The sequence below is a fragment of the Cyprinodon tularosa genome, unplaced genomic scaffold, assembly GCF_016077235.1.
Source record: "Cyprinodon tularosa strain WSP-4 unplaced genomic scaffold, ASM1607723v1 ctg789, whole genome shotgun sequence".
Lineage (NCBI taxonomy): Eukaryota > Metazoa > Chordata > Actinopteri > Cyprinodontiformes > Cyprinodontidae > Cyprinodon > Cyprinodon tularosa.
This window is the reverse complement of record NW_024039550.1, coordinates 1,227,885-1,246,158: the sequence shown is the minus strand read 5'-3', so window position 1 is coordinate 1,246,158 and position 18,274 is coordinate 1,227,885. Positions and strand designations below refer to the sequence as shown.

Here is an 18,274-nt window from a genome sequence, read left to right as displayed (position 1 = left end):
CAATAAACAACAAAACCGACTCTCTCTAGTTTTGTTCTACATTAAAATTTCAGACAGCATATTATAGAACGAACTGAACAGAAGTCATGCATCAACAGCTGATTAGTTTCAAAGCTCTGGTATCTGCAGAATTGAGATTGAAATTGAAGCATAAATAGCATATAAATGTAACATACAATAAAGCGGGGATCAGGGATGCCTTATGCCTCAGAATCTGATCCATCATGTCAGTGTTTCCAGCCCCATACCTTCATCCATTTCTCTATCAGTGTGCTCAGATTCTCTTCTCATGTCTGTTTTATTGCTGCTGTTATATCATGTTACTGTCATTATGTTTGAAAGTAATGAGCCCGTTCCCAGAAAGTACAATAAGTAGTAAGTACAAAAGTTTGTGTTAAAATCTACTGAGTTACAGTAAACAGTCCTAAAAAAAAAAAGTATAAACACAACAAAAAACAACTAAATTACAAGTTACCAAGTATTTATACTTTTGACACCCCTGGAGAAGAGGACTCTTAGCGAATTTAAGAAAAACTTAAGCAGAGAACTTTATTGAAAAAGAGTAGCACTGTAAAGTGCCTTGAGATGACTTGTGTTGTAAATTCGCGCTATATAAACTACCGTTCAAAAGTTTGGGGTCACATTGAAATGTCCTTATTTTAGCTTCTGTAACGAGCTAAACTGTTTTCATATGTGTGAACATGATCGCACAAGGGTTTTCTAATCATCAGTTAGCCTTCTGAGCCAATGAGCAAACACATTGTACCATTAGAACACTGGAGTGATAGTTGCTGGAAATGGGCCTCTATACACATATGTAGATATTGCACCAAAAACCAGACATTTGCAGCTAGAATAGTCATTTACCACTTTAGCAATGTATAGAGTGTATTTCTTTAAAGACTAGTTTAAAGTTATCTTCATTGAAAAGTATAGTGCTTTCCCTCAAGAATAAAGACATTTCAATGTGACCCCAAACTTTTGAATGGCAGTGTAAATAAACTGAATTGAATTTAATTGAATGGTTTACCACCTAAAAACTAGAATAAATGAGCTATGTATATACATATACATATATATACATATATATGTATGTATATATATGTATACATATATGTATATATATGTATATATACATATATGTGGTGGACACCGATAGTAAGGGATGCCGTCAAGCTGAAGAAGGAGTCCTATCAAGCCTGGCTGGCTTGTGGGACTTCTGGAGCAGCAAGCAGGTACCGTGAGGCCAAGCGTGTCGCGGCCCGGGCGGTTGCAGAGGCAAAATCTCGGGCCTGGGAGGAGTTTGGAGAGGCCATGGAAAAAGACTATCGGTTGGCCTCAAAGCGATTCTGGCAAACCGTCCGGCGCCTCCGGAGGGGAAAGCAGTGCTTCACTAACACTGTTTTTAGTGGGTGTGGGGAGCTGCTGACCTTGAAGGAGGATATTGTCGGGCGGTGGAAGGAATACTTTGAGGATCTCCTCAACCCGACAGACATGCCTTCCGTGGGGGAAGAAGAGACGAGGTGCTTGGGGCTGGGTTCGTCCATCACCCAGGCTGAAGTCACCGAGGTAGTCAAAAAACTCCACGGTGGCAAGGCTTCGGGGGTGGACGAGATCCGACCTGAGTATCTCAGAGCTCTGGATGTTGTCGGGCTGTCATGGTTGACACGTCTCTTCAACATCGCGTGGAGGTCGGGGACAGTTCCCCTGGATTGGCAGACTGGGGTGGTGGTTCCCCTCCACAAGAAGGGGGACCGGAGGGTGTGTTCCAACTATCGGGGAATCACACTTCTCAGCCTCCCCGGAAAGGCCTATGCCAGGGTGCTGGAGAGGAGAGTCCGGCTGATTGTCGAACCTCGGCTGCAGGAGGAGCAGTGTGGTTTTCGTCCTGGCCGTGGAACGGTGGACCAGCTCTACACCCTCTGTAGGGTGCTTGAGGGTTCATGGGAGTTTGCCCAACCAGTCCACATGTGTTTTGTGGACTTGGAGAAGGCATTCGACCGTGTCCCTCGTGCTGCCCTGTGGGGGGTGCTCCAGGAGTATGGAGTCAGGGGCCCTTTATTAGGGGCCATCCGTTCTCTGTACAAGCGGAGCAGGAGTCTGGTTCGCATTGCCGGCATTAAGTCGGACCTGTTCCCGGTGCATGTTGGACTCCGACAGGGCTGCCCTCTGTCACCGGTCCTGTTCATAACTTTTATGGACAGGATTTCTAGGTGCAGCCAAGGACCGGAGGGGGTCTGGTTTGGGGAACAGCGGATCTCGTCCCTGCTTTTTGCGGATGACGTAGTTCTGCTGGCTCCCTCCTGCCAAGACCTACAGCGTGCGCTGGGGCGGTTCGCAGCCGAGTGTGAAGCGGCCGGGATGAGAATCAGCTCCTCCAAATCCGAGGCCATGGTTCTCGACCGGAAAAAGGTGGCTTGTCCCCTTCGGGTTGGAGGGGAGTCCTTGCCTCAAGTGGAGGAGTTCAAGTATCTTGGAGTCCTGTTCACGAGTGAGGGAAGAATGGAGCGGGAGATCGATAGACGGATCGGTGCGGCTGCTGCAATAATGCGGACGCTGCACCGGTCTGTCCTGGTGAAGAGAGAGCTGAGCGAAAAGGCAAAGCTCTCAATTTACCGGTCGGTCTACGTTCCTACCCTCACCTATGGTCATGAAATTTGGATCATGACCGAAAGAACGAGATCCCGGATACAAGCGGCTGAAATGAGCTTTCTCCGCAGGGTGGCTGGGCTCTCCCTTAGAGATAGGGTGAGGAGCTCGGTCATTCGGGAGAGGCTCAGTGTAGAGCCGGTTCTCCTCCACATCGAGAGGAGTCAGTTGAGGTGGCTCGGACATCTTCTTCGGATGCCCCCTGGACGCCTCCCTCGGGAGGTGCTCCAGGCATGTCCCACCGGGAGGAGGCCCAGGGGACGACCCAGGACACGCTGGAGAGACTATGTCTCTCGGCTGGCCTGGGAGCGCCTAGGGCTTCCCCCAACAGAGCTGGAGGAGGTGTCTGCGGAGAGGGAAGTCTGGGAGTCTCTGCTTAGCCTGCTGCCCCCGCGACCCGGTTCCGGATAAAGCGGGAGACGACGAGTACGAGACGAGTACATATATGTATATATACATATATATACATATATGTATATATATGTATATATACATATATGTATATATATGTATATATACATATATATACATATATGTATATATATGTATATATATGTATATATACATATATATACATATATGTATATGTATATATGTACATATATATGTATATATATATATATATATATATATATATATATATATATATATATATATATATAATGAAGAATGACAGCTTATTTCTTTCTGCATCTCAGATCAAAGACGTTTAGCTGTTCTTTGGACTCACAGTAAACCAGACTACTACTTTTTCCATTAAGGAGTTTTTGACATGTCAAATGAAGACAAAGCCTTTACATCCCAGCTACTGTGAGGACATGATGGTGCATGATGCGTACTGTATGTGCTGCTGATAAACAGGAGGCCCTGCTGATGTGAAAAGGGTCAAAGCTTTGTGTTGACCCTGAGGTTCAGGGACTAGAGCAGCATAGGTCGTGTGAATTGTCAGTACTCATCAACACAGTCAGTTGGAATCTGATTGTTCCATCCCAACAACATGGCAACATTTCATGACGGAGTTCATCATTGGCCGCACCATTAGTGGTGCACTCGTCAGACCTCAGCAAGGCACAACCCTAAATTATTACAAAACTGACCAGCTAGACTTTGATGCACCACCCCCCCCCCACCACCACACACTCTCACACACACACACACACACACACACACACACACACACACACACACACACACACACACACACACACACACACACACACACACACACACACACACACAGCTTAAGAAAAGGGAAAACCTAAAAACTCTTTCCAGAGTTGCATAACTAGGAGCCAAAGTTGGACATTTCGAACTCCCCACCCAAATTGTATGAAATCATTGCTCAATTACTATGACCCCAGGCTGCTCTTTGTGAATAATTGGGCTAATATCAAGCAGAACATTTTCACCTTAGCTTCATAACCAAACAAGACCCTTGAGACCTCTGTTATGCAGAAACCTGAAGGATTGAGTGACTTGTCATCCTCCCTTTGAAACAAGAGGGGTGAGGCTGTTATCCCCATGGCATTTATTGGTTGCTGTGGATTTATGTACAAAACTTACAACAGGATTTCACAACGGATTTTTTTATTTTATGACACAAGCACATGCTTAACTTGTTTCAATGTTACATTTTTGTTTCTATGTGACTTAAAGAAATGACTTTATTGCTGCTGACATCACTATAACCAATAAGCGTAAAAACAAAAACATTTGTGGTTATGAATCATTAATGCAGGAAACCCCAAAAAAACATTCTAGATTTGTGTAAGAGTTACATCATAGGTGTTAAAGGTTGTATTTGTCAAGCCAAATAATATGCCAAGTTGCACTTTTTTTTGCACATGCCTAATCCCTGTTTGAAGTGCAAACATTTAAATGCTCATTTACAATATATACAGTTGTTATGAAAACATTGACATAATAAAAGCTGGACATTTCATATAAAGAAACAAAAGCAGTTCTATTATACTATCAATCAAATTATGTAGGTACATAAAGAATACATTTTTGTTCAGTTTAATCAGCACATTCCTCAGATTGCCTTGTATGGTTAAGAAAAAGTAAGTATGAGGCCAGGATGATAATCAAGCTGATTCATATAAAAAGTGCGTGGTGGCAGGATGGAGCTGATGCGCAAATGATAACAAGACTGATATCTGAGCTTTGCAAGTGTTTCTCAGAAACATGCCTGCTGTAAGAGGCTGAAATAATATCACAAGTTGAATTTGATGCCAAGAAGATAAAAAATAAAAAAAGATTAGCAAGAAGAACAAAGGTTATTAAAGCCGACACCTCTCTGGATGAATCTAAACAGCAACAGGGAAGGCTGATTATTTAGTTAAATAAACAGAACCTCTGGAAAAAATTGACTCAGCACATGTTGAATGCTTGGGGTGTTATTTTACTCTGAAGCAAAGTACAACAAAAACTAAAAGGTTTCCTTCTTCCATAACTGTTAAAGTATTTCCTACCCTTGTACTTAAACCATGACTTACACTTATACCGGTACTTATATAACAGAGTTGATCATCAAAGAGGTTGTTTTGTGGATTTCTAAGGACTCAGGTTTCATTAAAGGTTCCCTGCAGCCTTTAGAGTCAGTGTTGAGACCCCTTCTTCCGAAAAAACAGTATTTCTATTGCCTGAGGGGATAATATGATAAGTTTAGAAGAAAGAAGAAGAAACAAACTAAAGTGATATGGCTGCAGCCTCGAGACCTCCCCCCTCCCCCACAGTATCATAGTGCTTATCTAATGGTGCTTGTTTGGTGAACTTAAGCTGCGTTCCCTCAGTGTTTACATCCCAAAATAAAACTCTTATTAAGTATCATCCTTTTTGTCAAGTGATGAAATGTACATTGTTACACCATATTCTGTGACTCAGCCATCATTTTTGAAGGAGGTGCTGTTGAAGAATCTCCTCACTAGTCTACTATGTACTGAACCAAACAAGACTTTTAACACAATCATCAGAAAATCATCCTTTGACTGACGGTTGTATGGTTAGTCCTGCCATGCACGGTAAGTGATTAGTAAAAAGGAAAAACATCAAATTACAGAATGGTAGCTAGTAAATAAAAACCAGGTTTGAGTCGAATCTGTTTTGTTTTTGTTAAAAACACACAAAAACCCCCCCAACTAAAAACGACTAAATGGCATTAAAGGACATTTTAATATTTTCTTACTGTGCTTGTATTCAGTCACTTGTCGGTTGAACGGTAAAAATTCGGTAAAATAATGTTTTCAGGTTTTTGTCATAGTTTGTTTTTCGAAACTCTGCAAATAAGTGTAGGGTTCAAAACTCTGTATGGAAACCTGTTTTGAAAGATATTACGCAATGCGAAACAAATTTAAATCAAGTAGAAGGTGTTAGATGAGTTCTTGATATTAAAGCTACATTCCATAATTAACATTGCGTGTAAATATTTTCTCTTTTAATTGTTTTCAATACAACCTGTGAGATGATTTCAGCTTGATCCTGCTTTTTGATCTTGTCACACTAGTTTGAGGTCAGCTAAACAATAACATAGCAGTCCTGTTCCATCCAATAATGTGGGCTTAAAGGCTGGTAAATACTTAGAATCCTGTAATTGGTTGCCATATTGGCAGGCCTACAGACACATAGGACGTGTTCACTCCTCAATGAAGTTTACCTGATATGTGACCTGATTGCCATTGTCCCATGCGTACAAAAGCTTATCCTTGGGGTTGTAGTCGATCTGGGTGGTGAAGGAGTACTCATTGGTGAAGGGTAGGCGTGGGATTGCCTCAGTATTTGTGTGGGTATCATAGGCATAGTTCACCTCTGCTTCTTTCTGGTTGTGCACATCGACAGCGTAAAGGACGCCGCAGATGATGAAGCAGTTTCCATAAGTGTTCCGCTTGAGGCTTGTTCGGTAGGTTGTTTCCTTTTTCAGGGACAGATCTCCAGGATCCAGTTTACTAATCACAATCAACTCTTGCTGATTGTAGTCATAGTCCAAAGATGGGTAGATTACCCACAGACCACTTTCGTCTATTGCAAAGTCAATATCCGAGTGTCCCCTCCATTTCCAGGGGGTGGTATCCTCGTAAACGACATCATGCAGCAGCGTCCAGGCGGCCACATATCGCATCCGAAGGTCATACTTAATGATGTTCTTGGTGAAGGCCCTGTTGTAGTAGAAAGCTCCGTTATAAACCACATGGCCAGTCCCAATCCAGTTATAGGGCAGTTTGTAAAGGTTACTCCAACGCCCTAGGACAAAAAAGACACAATATTAGTTTTTTGCCCATTTATTGCAGCCTATGGTAATACTTAATTCTCATATCACCATTCAATGCATTTTTCTTCCACCAGTGTATCATTCCTGATGTAATCTGCCTGAGTGATAGCTAATTATCTCTATATTTAAGTTATCTCTGGTGACTGGTATACTGTGATCCAAGAAAAACCATGCCTTTTCAAAAATATTTCTCATACACTCTTTTGTCATCTTCCCAGCCCCAGGCGTGCTCCCTCCCTTATTGTAATGCATCTCCTGAGACTGCAGGGCCTGAGTTCAAGTATGAACACCCGAAACCAAAAGTGATGTGCCAACACAAATGCAGTAAAAATATTTGCACATGCCCACTCATTCGATATAAAAAGATTATCTCTAAACAAATTAGGAATAATCCCCTCCTTTGGCAGATTCTTCCAATACATCAGCCTGTCCTGAGCCGAACTGCTCAAACATGTGTCAACAAGTTAACAAATTTGTGTTAAATTTAGATAGAATGCATAAGATAGAAGTTCTCCATAGAGTTGCTATTTTATTCCAAACTAACCCCCGTAAACATAGCCATCAAATTCAAGCACATTTTTTATTGCCTTGGTTTGGCTTCCAGAATTTTCTGCAGGGAATTACATCTGGCATAAAAACTCTCTGAGTGTGAGTATGTATCCTATGTTTGGATGAAGCTGAAGAAATCAGGGCCAATCTCAGTGTGAAACCATCAAATTATTCATCAATATATTTCAGAATTGGTCTGAATTAACACCTGAATTATATTAAAAGTGTAAACAGTAAATTCATTACTTAGGCCAAGAGAATGACAGGTCTTAAAATCCTTTTTAGAGACTAAAAAGAATGTTTTTACACCTTCAGTTAGTAAGATAAGACAAGACAAGACAAGACAAGACAAGACAAGACAAGACTTCATTGATATCAGAACGGAGTGTCTCGTCTAAAAGCAGTCATACAATAAATCAGACGGTCTAGTTGATCGTTACCACTAAGGAAATAATAGACTGACATTGCAAGCAAAGACATATTTTATGCTTTACTCACTAAGAGTTGCAAACATGGAGCTTCCCTTGCTAAGCTAATGTTTTCACAATACCAGACTGTATGCACACAGGCTTAGTGTAACAGTGATCATGTTAGTTTAGGATTCCACCCTTTAACTAACACACTTTGTACTATAGGTGTCATTTTCTAATCACATCCCATTTCCCATTCTAACCCTCAAATCTCAGGAAGTCAGATGGAGATAAACTGAGGCCTGTGAAGAACAAAAACAATGTGCAGTAGAATCCCCCCCCCAGCACCACTCACTCTCTAGCCACATCCCTGAGCATAACCGCCTCTCTTAAAGGAATAGTACACCCAAAACACGATTAGCCTTCATTTTCTACTCACCTCCATGCTGAACAACACTCTGGAGTACTTTTTTGATATCTCAAATGCATCTGGAGATCTGGGAGGCTTCTTGCTGTCTGCTGACATTCAAATAATGGAGGTCTATTGTGCCCGAGACAGAAATGTCCATAAAAGTCCACAAAAACGTGTCAATATTCCTCCATACTGCTCGTCCAATGTATTCCAAGTGTCCTGAGTGGGTAGCATCCAGAATTTACTCGAAACGAAGTCATTTAGAATGTTTTTAGAGCATAAACAGTAGTGTATAGGATTTCCTGAAAGCGCGCACATGCGCGTTCACGAGCCTACGGAAGCCGGCAGACCAAACCAGCGCATTCAGCTCGGCAAAGAACTCATGCTCTTCCTCAACACTGAAGTCCTCAGACATTTTTCTTTCGTTGTTTCTTTCTTTACACAGGTAAACAGCACATTTCTTCTATTACGCTTGCATTATCGGCAGAGCAGACTCGAATGCGCACTTTCATCTGGTTTAGTCTGCCGGCTTCCGTAGCGTCATGAACGCGCCGGCGCGCGCTTTCAGGAAATCCTATACACTACTGTTTATGCTCTAAAAACATTCTAAATGACTTCATTTCGAGTAAATTCTGGATGCTACCCACTCAGGACACTTGGAATACATTGGACGAGCAGTATGGAGGAATATTGACACGTTTTTGTGGACTTTTATGGACCTTTCTGTCTCGGGCACCGTAGACCTCCATTATTTGAATGTCAGCAGACAGCAAGAAGCCTCCCAGAACTCCAGATGCATTTGAGATATCAAAAAAGTACTCCAGGGTGTTGTTCAGCATGGGGGTGAGTAGAAAATGAAGGCTAATCATGTTTTGGGTGTACTATTCCTTTAATCCCTTTCTGCTGGATTTAGTTCAAAAGGAGAGGCCAAAGCACGTCAATAAACAGCAGGAATCACGTTACTCACCAAGATATCTAGTCATCCACACACAGCTGTGCGCTCACAACTTTACAGACCTCCTCACATGTAAGGGCGTATTAGTAAACCCATTTCCCAAAGATATATAGATCAACAACTCATTCCAAACACATGCAGATCTTCCTCCCACTTCCAAAAAGGGAAATCCAATTCTTCAGTTTATTTAGACATAGAAGTGGACTCTCCCACCCAAAGAATCTCTGAATAAAACAACACTAACGATTTCACACCTCTGCTTGGTTTTCTAAAGCATAATACAGGACTGGTTTAAATGTTCATGATTATTCTTGTTGCACAAAACACAAGTATGTGTTTAAACACAGTGAAGGTTAAACTGATGTATTAGAAAAAGGATTCAAAAGGAACTACATCCAAAAGATGGTATTTTAGGGGTGTGTCTGTTTGAACCCCTTTTTGAGGTTTAACACTGTTAAAAAGTAATTTTTTGTGGGGTATAATACAGTTAATGTGTTGTATTTTCATCTAATTGCAGAGGCAGGTCATCCGGGAGGGACTCGGAGTAGAGCCGCTGCTCCTCCACGTCGAGAGGAGCCAGTTAAGGTGGCTTGGGCATCTGTTTAGGATGCCTCCAGGACGCCTCCCTGGTGAGGTGTTCCGGGCACGTCCCACCGGGGGGAGGCCCCGGGGAAGACCCAGGACACGCTGGAGAGACTATGTTTCTCGGCTGGCCTGGGAACGCCTTGGGGTTCCTCCTGAAGAGCTGGAAGAAGTGGCTGGGGAGAGGGAAGTCTGGGCCTCCCTTCTTAAACTGCTGCCCCCGCGACCCGACCCCGGATAAGCGGAGGAAGATGGATGGATGGATGGATGCAGAGGCAGATAAAACTTTTATCAAACCAAAGAGAAATTCCGCTAGGTTTGTATAAAAAGCCAGGAGAATGTTTCTTTTTTCAGTTTTTGGTTTTTACAGCACTAGTGGCTCATTTTTAGGCTGACAGGAGAGTCAATATCACTATGAAGTGCCTTTGGTGTCCTCATCAGACTCACTCAGTCATCATGAAAATGTAGCAGAATAATGAAAGTCTGAGGTCTTATTATAAGTGGCCAAACACTTGCACACATATCAGTACAATGACAAGTCTCTTAAAATTTGTTTCCTTCATTTTATACAATTTCTTTTTATTGGATGTACGTGATTTTGGTATGTCCCACACACTGCTCGGCTAACTACAGTGTGTGTAATAAGTGGTTAAATAATACTAAATCAAAAAAATGTTTACATGGTTTTATTGTCCACAATAAGTTATTTGATAAAACAAGTCATTTTGTTAATGTATATTGTATTTTCATAAATATATTGAACATTTTGCATGTGTCCCTGAAATTGCGGTCCACCCTGTCATTATGGGGTAACTGTCCCTTTAAGAAACCCACTGATGTTTTCAGTGACATCACTACAAGCATTTTTTCTTTGTTCAATGGAGGCTGAAGCAATGGCAAGTTGCAGAGTAAGTATTTACACTTATGTTTCTTAATTTTTATCATATTATGTGTGTAGTTGGATGTTGTCAAGCTTAACATGTCCACCCTGTCATAGTGAAATATCAATTGATAGAAAAACCTATCAAAACTTTGAAATATATTTGTAAATCAGTACATAGTCAGCTTGCTGACTGTAGCATGTTGCGAAGTGAAGGTCCACCATGTGCTCATTAAATGCTAAGATTAGCCAAAAATGTCCACCCTGTCATTGTCCACCCTGTCAGCAAGCCTTCCATGACAGGGTGGACATGGTTCATGACAGGAAGGACATGTGCATAGTTTAGACCACATGCTGATAATGTTACACATATTACAACAGGTATTACACACATTTTATAACAGTACATGCTATACTTTGTAAAATTGGACAATTTGGAAAAAATTTTGGCGATATCTGTATCACCAAGCCTAGTTTGATAAGGCAAGCCTATTTTACAGGGACTGCCAATTAAAATGTGTAACGGAACATTTTGAATCGTCTTTTTCAAGGAATGAGATCAAAAGGAGCTGAGATAGCAAGGAGATATCGGGAACGTCGTGATGCTGGCCCAGACAGAAGAAGAAAGTACCTTGAAAAAGAAAGGGTCAAATGGAAAAAAGACAGAGAGACTGGAAAGAAGAAGGGTGTCAATGACCTCAGTGAGAGAGTGAAGAGGGCAAAAAGAAAGAAATGGAGAGAGGCAAAAAGACAAACCAGAGCCAGAAACAGGGCCAGTGCTTTGCTACAGTCAGAGACACCACCCAACTCCCCTGCTGAAACTCCTGAAAATCAGCGTGAGCCAGGCCCCTCCAGGTTAGATCATTGGAAGTTTAGCTGATGAGACTTATTAGAACGTTTAAATTTATTTGAAGGACAATTATCAACTGTTTATGTCCCCATAAAATGACATATGAAGGGTTCAGATGCAAAAGCCTCTAAATGCCACCTACGTCAAAAATTAGATAAAGATGGTGAATGGATGCTCTCCACACATAGTATAACCAGTATCGACAAAAGGGAAATTTCTTCTACCTCTCAACGGAACCCTACAAGTATGGCTTCAAAGAAATAATATGGAATTTCTTTGAGGCTAATCATGGGAAGGGGGCACCAGACGGTGTAGGTGGGGCCCTCAAGAGGTCAGCAGACCGGATTGTAGCCCATGGAGGTGACATTCCTGATGCCCAGAGCTTGTATGACAAGCTGAAAAGCCTGGACGTATCTGTCAAGCTGTTCTTCATCCCAGAGAGGGATATTGAATCAATGCCTGAGATACCTGCAATAGCTGCCGTAAAAGGCACTATGAGAATCGACCAAGCTATCAGTCTGACACCCGGCCAAATGAAATACAGAGACATTTCATGTCTATGTAAAAGGGAGAAAGGTATTTTGGACTGTCCCTGCTTTAATCTTCAAGAGGTCACTCTAGCTAATGTTCCTGTTTCATCTGACAAGTCCCCAGCATGTGGAAAGACACCAGATAATCCTAGGAGACCAGAAATGATTGAAGTAAAGCACATTGGAGAGTGGTGCATTGTTAATTATGACAATGAAGCATACCCAGGTATCATCATGGATGCAGAAGGGCATAGTGTGAAAGTTAAGTGTATGCAATGCCATGGCATAAACCAGTTCAAATGGCCAGGTCTTCGGGACGACATCTGTTGGTACCATGACTGGCAGGTACTTTGCCTAATACCAGAACCACAGGCTCTGAACAAGCGCTCTTTACAGATTGAAGCGTCTGCGTGGAAGTATGTGGAACAGCAACTGCAGAACTGAGCGAGCCATGTCTCTTCAGAAAGGAAGAGATTGTTTGGAGATGCTTCCAAGTGATCTTTCTCAAATATTCTGTTTTTTCAAATCACCTGTTCTCCACTTAAAAATTGTTTTCTTTTTGTTCTACAGTTGAATGTTTGACTTTCACTGTGCAGAGTTTAACGCTAGAAGGCCACATTAATGTCTAAGTTTGAGCATCTTTATTCAGTGGCTGCATGCAGGTAGAGTGGATCAAAACTAGTCTGTTCGACCAGTACATGGGAAAAGGCATTTTTTACACATTTTTTACACAATTTTCTTGCATTGTTCCTTGCATTTATGGGGCAATTCAATGACATTCCAAAACATGTCCACCCTGTCATGCCCAGGGTCCACCCTGTCATGTCTCTGTCCACCCTGTTATTTTCATGTTCTATGAAAATAAACAAATTATTTCCACACGTTAGAAAAATCTTTTGTGTGATTCCTTTATAAGCAAATAAGGGCCAAATAGTATTGTTTGAAAATTTGACCAGATATCTTTGTTGTTAGATTTTATTTAGAAAAGAAAGTGCAACTCTCGCAGATTTTATAGAGAAACAAATAATTTTCCATAATTTCATTATTATCCAAATACTTTTCCCATTAACTAAAATGTATTGTTGAGAAAGGGACTAAATAGTTTTCTGAAAATTTACATTTTATAATCACTATGTAATTACAATGTATTTACTCTGTTTTAAAATTGTCCATGACAGGGTGGACATATTTTGCTTTTTGCATGTAAATTGTCTGCTTGCAGTTAATTTATAAAAAGTGTGGGAGCTTGACCAATATGTATTTCTAACAGCATAACATATACTTAATATAATATATATGAAGTTCAATGGAAAGTCATATCTTTTTTGGGGGGGCCAGGGGAGTCTCAAAGGCACCTTATGGTGATATTGACTCAGGAAAGGGGGTATGAGAGGGGGAGAGACATGCGGGAAAGGACCACAGGCTGGATTCGAACCTGGTTGCTGCGTCAACGACGTAGGCCTCCATACATGTACATGGGTCATGTGTGCTAACCATTGCGCCACCAATGCGCACCCCAAGAGAGTGTTTCTTTTTCACATACAAGAGGGAATGAGAGTGCTTTGACCACTCTTCTCAAATATTTTCTTACTGGACTATGGCAAAAAACTGTTTATAGCTCATACCTACTTTCATCTAAAATGTTAAAGGAATAGTACACCCAAAACATGATTAGCCTTCATTTTCTACTCACACTACGGAAACATTTTTCTTTCGTTGTTTCTTTCTTTGCACAGGTAAACAGCACATTTCTTGTTCTACGCTTGCATTATCATCAGAGCAGACGCTGAATGCGCACTTTCATCTGGTTTGGTCTGCCGGCTTCCGTAGCGTCATGAACGCGCCGGCGCGCGCTTTCAGGAAATCCTATACACTACTGTTTATGCTCTAAAAACATTCTAAATGACTTCGTTTCGAGTAAATTCTGGATGCTACCCACTCAGGACACTTGGAATACATTGGACGAGCAGTATGGAGGAATATTGACACGTTTTTTGTGGACTTTTATGGACCTTTCTGCCTCGGGCACCATAGACCTCCATTATTTGAATGTCAGCAGACAGCAAGAAGCCTCCCAGATCTCCAGATGCATTTGAGATATCAAAAAAGTACTCCAGAGTGTTGTTCAGCATGGGGGTGAGTAGAAAAGGAAGGGTAATCATGTTTTGGGTGTACTATTCCTTTAAAAATTGCTGGCAAAAATGATTCAATTGAATATTCTGGTACTTGCATTTTTCACAACCAAACACTTTACATTCATTTCCTGCCACTAGGAATGGAGGTAGAACGTGTCCAAGTGATTGCCCAGATTTGGGAGCTGTTACCCGGGATTCTCAGTGCCATGGCCTGCTGGGGTTTTGCTGCTTGAAACAACTATAGAATATTTAAATGTAGGTTCATAATCCTGGGGAACTAACTGCACTGATGACATTTTGAGGTATGCTTTCTCTCTTAAAAACACTTCTTACTTAAAACTACTTTTTTCTCACTCATAACAGCAAATAAAGTAAAACCATTCTCTCGATTGCATCTGCCATTGCAGAGACTTGAGTTAAGGACTGGGCCAGGTCTTAACACTCCCAGTGACAGCAACACAAACACAGAGGCCAAGCACGGAGAACTTTTGTGATGGAGGTGACTGGTGCAGAGGAGCAGAGGTGTCTAACTGTAGAACGGGACTAGATTAAAATTATTGTAGCATTTTAAATAAAAGATAAATTATAACCATAAAGCAAACACAAATACGTATTCAAGATCAGATGCAGTACACTTAATAAACATTGGAGGGCATCAAACAGATACTTTTGGGCCTAAAAGCAGGAATGCAAATGTGTCTAACAATTTAGACAAGGGGTATCCATGGATACAGCTTTGTGATTCAACCATAAGACTGTCAAAATGACATGTATGGCAGAGATTTAAAGCTAAACCAACGTAAAAATCATCAGAAAACATCATTATGATTATTTACATATAGCACTGACTGATGTGTAGAAATAGATTATCTTTATGTGAGTGAAAATTAATGTCTACATTTGAAACCCTATAAGATTTTAAATTTTGGTGAGCTTTTGGACAAAAGTGGTAACAGGACCAAAACAGACACAAAATACTAAAAACACAAGTTAAATTAAACTGAGAAATGATGGAACATTCATCAACAGAAACACAAACAGCTGAGCTGTTTTCTGAGAGTTCAAATTTTGAATATTTTGGATGGAGAAGAAAGATGGCTTGAGAGAGGAGTGAAAAAAAGTCTTTCATATTGATAGAAAACAACTCCAAATGGAGTAGGAGGCCTCAGATTTCAACTTTTAGCCCAGGATTTAGCCTGATGTCAAGTCAGTTTCTAACAAATTCACACCTTCCAGCAGGCAACCAAATCATTTCTCAATCCTTCACCAGCTCTGAACCTAGTAAGTACTTTGCACAAACAGCAGAAACTCTTGTGGTCCGGTTGTTTTGTATTAAAACTAGGGCTGGGCAACTTAACACGTTACTTTCACTTTAATTCATTAAAGCCGAGATTTACTTTATCACATGTTACAATGCTATTAATCACGTTTAATCAGGCATATTATGCGATTAATTGTGATTAAAGATTTTAAACATTGTCCAGCCCTAATTAAAAACTTTTTGGATTAGTGAGAGGAATGTTATACATCTTTTTAAGAAGACCTGAATGATACACACCTTGTTTGAAGTTATCCAGGTTACGGAACTCCACTAGGTTGTTACCATAGTAGTAATTAGTCACATAGATCTTGGAGTCCTTAGCCAAAGGATCCTTCATCCAGGCTCCTTCGTTGCGCCCATAACTGTGTTGCTTCTCTGGTTGCTCTATGGATGCCAAAGTCCCTTCACAGTTCAGGATCTTCCCTAGAAAAACAAGCAGGAAAATAAACCTCCTTGTCAGAGTAACAACACAAAAAAAAGACTTGCAAGAAAATGAGCTTAAATGGATTTAATCCCTCTGCATATCTTTGCAGCCATAACCAACATGCTTTCTGCTGCTTAGTAGGCCAGTTTTACTGTACCTGCACATTGCTGAACACTGAAATAAACTGAATTGAATTGATCTTTCTCACTGCAAAGACGTACCTGCTCGGTGGAGACTGGGCCGACTGTTGTTGTTGGAGTTGTCCAGCACAAGAACAATAGTAGGAGCAGGCCTTTCAAACAGGGGTTTACTTTGGGTTGTAGTGGTGGTGGGTTCTGAGGGGGTTGAAGTGGTGGTGACGGTTGTTGTGGTGGCAGGGGTAGTAGTGGTAGTGGAAGGAGTGGGAGCTACAGTGGTCTCAAAGCGCTCAGCCACAGTTGCCTCAAGAGGTTCTAGGATGGTTTCAGTCCCTCCTTCCTCAGACTCGTGTTCTGTGAGATGATGGACCGGGTGTGTTTTCACTGAGTGTTCTGATTAAGAGGAATCAGAAGAAAAGAGCAATGAAGACAACAGAGACAGTAACTGGAACAAAAAGTCCTGAGGAGGAGTGCTGTCAAACAAGAGAAAAAGCTTTTAAAGCTACAGTGTGTAACTTTTAGCGACATCTAGCGGTCAGACTGCAGACTGCAGCAACATGAACATCTTCCCCCACCGCTTCTCCCCCCCAACAGTACGGCGAGCGTTACGGGACAAAATGTCTTCCACGACGTCCGCATCACCTACCTTCTCAAGTGATGAGGTTTGTTTACATAGATAATTTTACAAATAGTATTTCATTAGTCTGTGTAGGGTATAGATTTCATGTAGACTTAAGATAATAAATATACCCATTATTTTTTCTACATCGTTGTGACGTTTTGGCGATCTCGCAATCGCTAGTTTGTTGGCTCTGCGCTGCCGTAGCGCAAAGATGTCTGCCTCCATGGCTGCGAGACCCGCTCCTATGTAATTATAAATAACGAATTCTAAGGCAACGCAAATATTAAGGTTAAGAGGCTGAGCTCGTAGATGATGATAAATAACATAGTTATGTATAATATATTACATTTCTGACTGTATATCCCTATAATTATTGCACACAGTAGCTTTAACTTTTGTTCACTAATATTTAAAGAGAGAAGGGGTCAAGCATAATGGTTGGTAGGTACAGAGGTTTTTGCTCTACACAAATATTTGGACCAAAAAATATCAGGAGTATATTTGTATGAATATTTACCAAATCTAACATTTTTTAGGCGCCTTTTCATCCTTCCCCTAAACCACGAGAAAAATATTGGGATTTCATGTTGAATGGCAATCTAAGACTTGTTCAGAACCAGGGCCTCAACCTCGGAGGGGCTAATCTGCTAATATGTCCTGTGTTCAAATCTGAAGCCATCCCAAACTAAATATCATCTGTCCTGTGGTATTACCCAGAGATAATGAACAGAATCATTGGCAAAGGGTCTCCCTGGTAGACTCTGAAAATTACAGAAAACAAGTCTGACAGTGGTATGAACAAGCTTCTCTTAGTACAGTTGTGCAAGTACCGATGACTCTTAGTCAGGTTCTCTGAAGAGATGGTTATCAAGAGTGAAGTGGATTACATAGGCTAACACCTTTAACATGCAATAGATACCTCATAATGAAGTGCGCCACAGGATGGACCTCAACCATGGCCAGTTTTATCAGCAGTGTTATCACTTTTAATTAAAACTACTTAAAGGCATTGCTGGTTGTTGTGTCACAGGCATTCCAGTTTATCAGAAACTAAAAGGTGTTGCCACAAATACATTGCATTTTTATCCAACGTTTTTGCCACATGAAAACATTGGTAAAAGCTCTCAGGTCTTCTTCAAGTTAGGAAAAACTATAAAGAGTGATTGGCTGTTGGGGATGATGTATACAACTTATCAAATATGAGCTTTTAAGCTGTTTAAGTACACCTAGAAAACCTGCTGGGGGCAGTGATGGAGAGTATACATGCTGGGATACATGCATTAATCATAGAGCCTGAGGCTCAGAGCATTGACATCTATAAAACCACATGCAAACTTGATAGAGTGCACAAAATTGATCTAACCAGCTGCAATAGGAAATTAGTTTCTAAAATGAGCGTGAAAAAGGGGGAAATTTGTAGCTGCTTGTTTTATATGCAAAACAAATGCTCAATTCCAAAACATCTAAACTTAATAGGGAGTATGCAAATATAATTTATTAGTACAACAAAAAATTACCTACACCAAGGAGGTTATGTTTCAAGTTTGTATG

At 41.1% G+C, this 18,274-nt stretch overlaps 1 protein-coding gene across 1 annotated transcript in view; it reads right to left on the bottom strand.

Annotated features, from left to right (window-relative positions):
* Positions 1 to 5,850: 5,850 nt before the first annotated feature.
* olfml2a (olfactomedin-like 2A) overlaps positions 5,851 to 18,274 on the bottom strand; it is a 45,214-nt gene continuing 32,790 nt past the window's right edge. The window contains exons 6-8 of the mRNA XM_038271035.1: positions 16,186 to 16,494; positions 15,778 to 15,963; positions 5,851 to 6,888 (exon numbers count right to left, since the gene is read on the bottom strand). Coding sequence (XP_038126963.1) covers positions 6,284 to 6,888; positions 15,778 to 15,963; positions 16,186 to 16,494 — 1,100 coding nt within the window. The 3' untranslated portion in view covers positions 5,851 to 6,283. The remainder of the gene's footprint in view (positions 6,889 to 15,777; positions 15,964 to 16,185; positions 16,495 to 18,274) is intronic.